This window comes from Belonocnema kinseyi, chromosome 3, assembly GCF_010883055.1.
Source record: "Belonocnema kinseyi isolate 2016_QV_RU_SX_M_011 chromosome 3, B_treatae_v1, whole genome shotgun sequence".
Lineage (NCBI taxonomy): Eukaryota > Metazoa > Arthropoda > Insecta > Hymenoptera > Cynipidae > Belonocnema > Belonocnema kinseyi.
In genome coordinates, this window is record NC_046659.1 from 88,339,783 (window position 1) to 88,348,706 (window position 8,924).

At 31.2% G+C, this 8,924-nt stretch overlaps 1 protein-coding gene across 5 annotated transcripts in view; it reads right to left on the reverse strand.

Moving 5' to 3' along the window:
- Positions 1-8,924, reverse strand: part of LOC117168779 (titin homolog) — a 126,593-nt gene that overhangs the window by 51,284 nt on the left and 66,385 nt on the right. For all 5 annotated transcript variants that reach the window (XM_033354567.1, XM_033354565.1, XM_033354563.1 and 2 more), the window contains 2 exons: positions 7,759-8,010; positions 1,052-1,184 (listed from right to left, as the gene is read on the reverse strand). In XM_033354567.1, coding sequence (XP_033210458.1) covers positions 1,052-1,184; positions 7,759-8,010 — 385 coding nt within the window. The remainder of the gene's footprint in view (positions 1-1,051; positions 1,185-7,758; positions 8,011-8,924) is intronic.

Consider the following 8,924-nt stretch of genomic DNA (forward strand, 5'->3'; position numbering starts at 1 on the left):
TCCCCCTTCCACCACCAAGTAAGTGTGTGGAGGGTGTGTAAAGGAATAGAGAAGGTGTAAGAAAAATGTAAACCCTTAGGGGACACATTAGAAGCTTCCAAGTACAAATATATAATAAATTCATAAAAAACTATATTGAATCCCTTGAAGCGTGAGCAAATTGACCCAACAATGTAGGTTTAAGTCACTCACTCATAAAAATAGAAAAAAAGTGCTTTTACACATTTTTTTGTACTAAAATACTATAAGCCACTGTCCTTGACAAAACCGAAGATTCTTAAAAAATGCATTCTGCTAATTCGAATTCTAGAAAATATGATTCATTGCATAAATTTCCGCAAACTTGTCCAGACAAGTATTTTCAGATTTTTCATACAAATCAAACAAAATTTCTAAAGCTCAGAATCTAATACGGGTGCACTTTTTTATTCGCTTTAAAATAAAGTTGAACATTTTTGGGAACAAAAACAGTTCCTAAATTTATATTTGTTATTCAGAGAAAGAAATACTTAATTATAAAGAATAAAGTAGCGGGTGAGCCGGTTTACCCCACACGCGCTGCTTAGCCCCGTTTGACGGTGTATTGCAACGCATATAAAACAACACTTTCGCATGATTTGTTATTCAAGCCGAAAAGTGAAAAAGACATTTCAGTAAGTAAAAAAGTACAAATTGAGTTGCAAATTCCGAAAAATGTTTGCTTGGTGCTTGGTGAATTCGCAACGGAGCGGAGGCAAAAAAGCATCCCGCCGAATAATAACAAGCATTGAAGCGGCAGACATCAACGGCGTCGATTATCCACTGTACATAATTCATCACCGAATACGGGCATAATGAATATCATTTCTTTTTGCGGCACCTTGACCCACATAGAGCAACACTAGCGACACGTCATCCAAAATTACGTAAGCTTTCCTAGGTGAAACCATCACCACAAGCGCGATCGTTGACAGTTCAGTGAACGAAGGCTTTCTTTCCTTCTTCTTTGATTTCTTTGATTTCTTTGAACAGATAGGTATAGACACTAATTTACCCTCTTTCATAAACTTACCTTTAGAAAATCACGAAGCCACATAACCTCGGGCTTGGGGTCACCGACAACTTCGCACAATATAATGACTGTGTCTCCTTCTACTGCCTCGGTGGAAAGCGGTTTCGTAATAAAAAGGGGTTTCTGTGAATATCTGTAGAACAACAAATTAGTTAATGAATCTCGATGATTGATATTCTTCTGTAAATTAAATTTGATGAATTTTACATTATTCTAAGTTAGTAATATTACTAAGCTGACCTTTAATTATTCAATTGAATCTAATAAGGAAGACTGTACACCCTTTAGAATTTTGTTTAGATTCCTACTCCTCTCACTGCTGACTTTAAAACGTGATTACTCGTTCAAAAATAGCGAGAATAATTTTTAAAAAGCGTAAGAAAGTTGATGAAATTCCGCGTTAAATGACCCATCAGAAAGATGTTTCTGATTATTTAAAGAGAATGAATTTTGTACCTCGGTTTCAACTCGTGACATGAGCTAGGCAAGTTCTAGCAAAAATCTAGAAATTTTACGAAACACTTATCATCAATTTGGGCCAATAACGTTTTAAAAAATGTTTATGGGTTCCTGAGATATAAATCAAAATGTCTAAGCGTTCTTGCGTCGGGTTGAATTTGACTGTTAGGCGCGAGAGCGGTGATTGCCGACTGCAACTGGACGCAGACACATTTGGATATTTTTTGATAGATCTTCGGAACACGTGAAGATTTTTGAAGTTTCCTCTGCTCAAATTAAAAATAAGATTTCAAGATTAAATCCTGTCCATTTCTGTTCTTTTTTCATAAGTTTCCTAAGTCAAAGCACGGGTTAAAGCTAAGGTACAAAATCTGAGAAATTCGCCGAACAGTAGTGATTCCCGATTGAAACTTGATGCATGCACGCTTTTGGATATCTTTAGTCATACCACAGGAATCCATAAAGATTTTTTAAGTTATTTCTGCTGCCTGCATTTTTTACCAATTTTCTTATTGTGTAATCATGAAATGCACTATTCAATTTATTTAAATTGAGCCGCAATATTCATTTTTAACCATTCTTTGATTATGAGAAAATTGCTTTTTCATCATTTACCACTTCCGAAGCCAACATGTAATGAATAAATCAGTATTGCGACAGCCTTGAAATATTCTGATTATTCATGCACTTTTCCGTTGCAAAATATTACTCATTACTCGAATTTCAAAATATTATAACTATACAAAATGTGTTTGATTTATTATCTTTTTTTATATCATTTTATTTTACTATTTCTATGTATTTAATTTTTTATTCAATTCTCATTATATATACATTTTTTATCTCAGGGCCTTCATAGCCTCGGGCGAAGACCTCCAGATCCTCACGCCCTGTGGAAAAAATTAGTCGAAGTAGGCGCCGTGCGCCTCCAAATGAAGTCGTTTAAAGTTTAAACCTCCCACTTCCATACTTTCCCCTACCTACTACACCTACGCTCTCCTAATTCCCCTCCCTTCACTTCACCCTTCTCACCCATTCAATGATCCAACTTCTTCCACCTCTACTCTCCCCTGTCCTCGAGACCCCAGCTAACACTCCCCTTCCGCTACTTCTTATACCCGCCCATATTCACCACCATTTCTAATCATTTCATCTACTTCACCTCACTAATTTTCACTCACTTCCATTACTTCCCCTATCCTCATTTATCACAATTTCCCCGCACATCCCCGACTTCCATTCCCCTCATTCCCTCTCACTTCCCATACTCACCGACAATTCCCCTTATTTTCCAAGCTTTTCCTAATTCCCATCCCCTCATTTCCCATCCTCACCTCCCTTTAGAAAAAAGTACAACGCACAGTGCTAAGTATTGGGAATTTCCTGTTCATAATCCACTACAGGCTACAATTCTTCACCGGATTTGATATTTTTCTTTAGAAATACTCAAGATTAGCTCCTGCAGGACATCTTAAAGTCCGATTTTTCAATTTCGATCTGTAAAATTTATTCTTTAAACAAAAAGAACGTTAAAATGAGACATTTCGCGAAGTTTATTTTTTTTCTTCGAAGAAAAGACTTAAGAGAAGTTGACGTCTATCAGAACTATTAAGGATATACTTTAGGAACATAAATCTTTAGCTTAGGATGTAAGCCAATTATCATTAGCATTTATTTTTCATACTGTGCTCAATCGCAAAAAAATTCATCTAGATGAAAAATGATTCAAAATTTGGTAGGAATAGTATTTGGAATATTTAATAAACATTAGTTAACAATTACCATTATTATGAATATTCTAATAAACAAATGGAATTTTTGATTTTGTTTCATCAGAAAACTTGCAAGTTAATTCAAAGTTATAATAGATAGCTAAAGCAATATAAAAATGTTAAATATTTTTATTGCGAATTGCAATATTATAAACAGATTACAAAATTGAGCTTTTTTTATTAGGAAGAAATAATTTTTATGTTGCAGTTATCTCAGTGATTATAATTCATCGAGAAATTGTGACAGCAACTCGAGAATTTCATTGTTATTAACAATATTTTAATAAATAATCTTTTGCAGCAATTTTACCAGTGAATAAGCGGTATTTTCGCAGTGAATAATAATATTAATTGAGAATTACTGACAAAGCTACTTATTGAAGTGACAGTATCAAGATGCATTAGAATAATCATTAAGAAAAAACCACTCATTCAGACATAAATTGCTATGCAAAATTATTCATTAAAAAAATGGTTAATAGCAATAACACGCTCGAGTTGTGTCCCACTTTCTCGCTGGAACATAATCAATGATATAGCTGAAACATGATTTTTTGGGAAAAATGATTTCTTCCCAATCGAAAATACTCAATTTTTTAATTTTTTTCTAATATTGTTGTTAACAATACAAATATTTAATATTTTTATATTTCTTCAGCTATATATTAAAACTTAGAATTTATTCGAAAGTTGTTGGATGAAATAAATAATAATAATAAATAAATATATAATAAATAATAAATAAATTATGGCATTAATTGTTTATTGCAATTTAATTTAATCCTAAACTTAATGCTTATGTTCCTAAAGAGTATCTGCAATAATTGTAATAGATAGCGACTTTTTGTTTTTATTATGAGCAGTAAATTCCCAATACCTCCCACTGTGCAACGGACGCATGGACGGATGGACACCCGACTGAACTATAAGGTTTTTTCCCCAGGGCTACGAAACCCTAAAAAGGCTCCTTTTGTTTATTTTTAGTCGGAATGTGTGAATGAGACTCTATAGCGACAATATATAAAGAGCCAAAAAAACACTAGCTTCCCCAAAAAGATGCAAGAGTTACAAGATTCCTGAAACGAAGTATCTTGGATACTATCGGGCCCTAGTGGATAGCTTTACTTATTGGATTTGAATAAAGTGAAGAGGGTGGATTATAATAGGTTAAAGTGGGGTGATGTGAATAGGGGGTAACTTGAACCACGCCGAATTGTCATAATTAAAATCGACATGCGTATAGACACTGTAGTGCCATTTGTTGCTTTTGGGCTCAACTTCTTTGTCGCAAATACTTCGAGTGTGCACACTAGGGGTTGTTTAATTAATTTTTAATTATTTAAACAAATGGAATTAGTTTGAATTTTTTGTTTCGAACATTTTTTCCACCTTAAAATTATTACTGTTAGTCTAGTGGAATATTTAATAAAATTGGTTAATTAATTTTTTAATGTTTAAACAAATGGAATTTGTTTACATAATTTTTTTATAATTCGCTTTCCCCCTAAAAATGATTACTATTGGTCTAGTGAAATATTTATTAACATTAGGTCATTAATTTTCAAATATTTAAACGAAAGGAATTTGTTTAAATAATTTCGTTTCGATTTTTTTAATAAACATTATTACTATTGGTCTAGTGGAATATTGATCAGTAATAATTAATAACTAATTAATAAATAATTTAATAATAATTAATTTATCAGTAACATTTAAGTAATAATTTTTATTACAATACTTTTTTTTAATAAAATTAATAAAACAATGTTGATAAATATTTCACTAAAGAAATATTATTTAAATAAATATTTTAATAAATACTTAAATAAATTCTATTTGTTTGAATAATTAAAAAATAATTGACCAATGATAATAACTATATCCACTAGACCAATATTAATAATTTTATGTAAAAAAATACGAGAATACCATGTTCAATGTCTTCAGGTACTCGTGGGGGTTGTGTTAGGGGTTTCAAACCCATATGTCTGATAGATGAAATTCTTCGTTGGATAATTCTCTACAGGTCCCCATACATTCCCGTCACATTTTTTCAAACCCTAAGAAATTAATATAAAAACTCAAAAAAGTGATTTTTCCCAATGCATTTTACATGGGAAACTTCAAGTTAAAACCGGCATCTGTTAAAATAAAAAAAAAAGAATTAAAAATTAGGGAATTTTTTTTTCGGATTTAAAATAAAATGAGGAGGATCGTTGCTCTCTAGTATGCAAAAAAAAATTTGCCATGCATTTTTGGACCACCCTAGTGCACATCTGTTCAAGTCTTTATGGATGATTCTCAGAAAGTTGGCCATTTTGTGTCCAAGCTCCGTAATCAATAATAAAGAATATATTGGCAATGCAAATAATTCTCATAATAGGAGTTCAATATGAAGAAAAACCTCCCTCATTTTGATGAATCTTAATTATTTTCAATTGTAGCTAAAAATAAAATACCATAAAAAATGTTATTATTATTACCGTTACACCCTTTATTACCGTAATTTATTTCTCTACAACCTAAGTTATATCAGTAGTATGAATAATAATTTTAAAAACTACATTTTCTAACTTCGATTATTTTTTGATCGATTATTACAAAAAATTTCAAAGTTGTCTTTCGTTTTCATGTCCTGTCGGTCCCACGCATATTTAATTGGTTTTCATATAAGAAAAAATATGAATACCAATGTAAATTTGGGTGAGATTTGTTACTCAATTTTTCGTCAATCAATTTTACTCATAGAGAATTAAATATTCAATTTGGCTTTTCAAAAAATTAGTTAAACTGCGCTCTCAAACACGCGTACCTTAATTATATGTCCTGTCGGTCCTGTCTAAAACTCTGCAATTACTTGATAAATATAAAAAAATAAGGTCACATTTGGATTCAGCGAGTAAGAATGTACAAGTAATGATTTTTTATAAATTTATAAGGTCATTTTTTTATACTCAAAAACATGAAATATTATTAAATTTTTCGTGTGCAAGATGTCTTGTCGGTCCCAGTCAAGAGTTTCGAGGTTAGTCATACGTCAGTGACGGAACGTGGAGCGCTAGTATTCCTCGGACTTCAAATACACGACGGTACAGTGGATAAGTAATTGTGATTGAAAAAAAATAGTTCTGACGCGAGTGTGTATCAAAAGTGCTAACGGCGTTAAAAAAGTTATTTCGACTCACCCAAAACGGAAGATAAAGGTTGTTATTGGGATCAGATGATGTTTATTTGAATAAATCATGGTACATCCTATTTTTTGTTAATAATTTCCAGAAGAGCAACAGAAAGTGGATTACAAAGCGGTGCACCATTGTATTTGATTAAATTTGTATTGAATTTTATTTAAATCAACTGAGAACTAATTAGTTTACACGATTTCACTACGTTCAGAATATGTGAGCCATTCCCAAAATTGTTATAATTTTTTAATATTAATTTATGAATTTGTTTCGTGGGCACGCTTATTTTCCGTTACTTGATAGTTAGTACTGTAAGATTAAAAAAATTTCAGTCAGTTCGAACAACTTTTTTTCTCAGAAACTATACTGCCCAAAGTGGCCAACTTTTTGAGAAACAGCCTTATACAACACACGGCCGAAAAAAAATTTCACGAAAGTTTTGACAAGTGGTCAAGGAAGATGTGTTCTTAGGTTAATTTTCGTCGCTTTTCCAAGGTAACTGTATGTATAAAGTTGGGTTCGTTGATGGCTTTCATAATCCGAAGTGATTTAATGCTTTTCTTGTATAGTGTTTATGTGGCGTCCTTCGAAATAAAAAATCATCCATGGGGGGACGTAAACCGTTCTTGTTAGTTGATGCGAACTACTCAACTGACGCTAATCTGTCGTTTATTATTTTTTTATATGCACATATTCATTGTTTAAAAGATCCTTTTCTTTGAGCATAATACCATGAAGATATAAGATATTATTTTATTCATTTCATTCATGCTATACGAAAATAGAAATAATTTTATTGTCATATTAGCTTTTATTACTATATGAAAACTTTAATAGAACATTACCAGTGATTTTTGTTAATATATATTCGCCGAATTTAATTAGTGGTTCACATCACCCCTCCATTTCTTGAAATGGAGAAAAAACATTTTTTGTGAGGAATGCAAATTTGTTGACAAAGAATGGAAATTTTTCAAGTTAGACTGTTCCAAAATGTACTATGCCACTCTTTTTAAAGGATATGGCCAACAGGTTTTCGAAAATAAATTTTTTACACTTATATTGGACTTCATAAAAACATGGTTCACATCACCCCACTTTACCCTAATAAAAACAAATTTTGTATTGACCTACTAATGGAAGGAGTATAAATCCAGAAAATATTCCGAAGGGTATAGGTTCCCCTTCTAAGTGTTGCGGAATAGAGATCATAACCAGGGTCATACAATTCTGACAACTCTTCCTGTAGTCTAAGTTTGTATCACGACTAATTAATTAATATAATAATATTTACGGTATCTTTGGATCTGATGGAGGATCCACAACCACATGAGGTGATAATTTCTCAAATGAAGATTGTTCATCGGGTCCCAAAATAGCAATCCTTGTCGAGGTTTCCGCTCTTCCGACTTCATTAGTAGCTGTACAACTATAAACTCCGGCGTCTCTGTTTGTGACATTTGCTAATGATAGTTCAACAGCCCCGTCATGATTCAAGGTCATCACAGCTCTCCTACTAGGTCGAAGGCGAACTCCATCTCGATGCCTAATTAGGTTTCATTGTAATATTCACTGAGACTTCATAATATTTGTCCCTATCCCCTCTTTTCCCCTGTTTTGATGAAACTATCACTTTTTATCTTTTTTCACATAAATTTACACTGAATTAACAGAACTTAATAAGAAAACCCAAATATTTTTGGTTGTAAGGTAGTTTTTTTCTATTTTACTATTTTACAATTATATTTTTAATTTAGAATTCGTGTTTGTGGGGTAAAAATTGTATTAATCGATTGCAAATATTATTATCTTATTACAAATTCAATTGTTTTGTTAAACTCATCTTGTTTAGTAGAAAAATCAGCTTGGTTGAAAATAAACTTTTTTTGTTAAAAATTCATCTTCTAAGTTTGGAATTTTAACTAATTTGTTAAAAAAACTCAACTATTTTTTTTTTTTTTTTTTTGGTTGAAAACTCCACACTTTTGGTCGAAATTTGATCTTTTTTGGCAAAAAATAGAACTTTCTGGTTGCAAATTCAACTAATTGGTGGAAAGTGGATCTAATTTTCTAAAAGTATTTTTTGTTCGTTAAAAATTAATCATTTTCGATGAAAATGTATTTCTGGTTAAAAATTTAACTAATTTGTTGAAAATTCTCTTTTTTTATAAAAATGTAATTTTTTTAACTATAAATTTAAATATACAATTTCTGGTTAAAAATCTATCTTTTTTAGAATATAATTTCATTTTTTGTTTGGAAATTCATCTCTTTTCGTGCAGAATTAATGTTTTTTGGTTTAAAATGCAACAGATGATTGTTTTAAAATTAATAATCTACTTTCGTTTCTGATTTATCTATTTTTTTTTCAATTATATTTTTTGTTTCAAATATCAACAATTAAAATTTTCATCGAAAATTCATTTTTTTTAATCGATCTAATTGGTTAATTGTGAAACT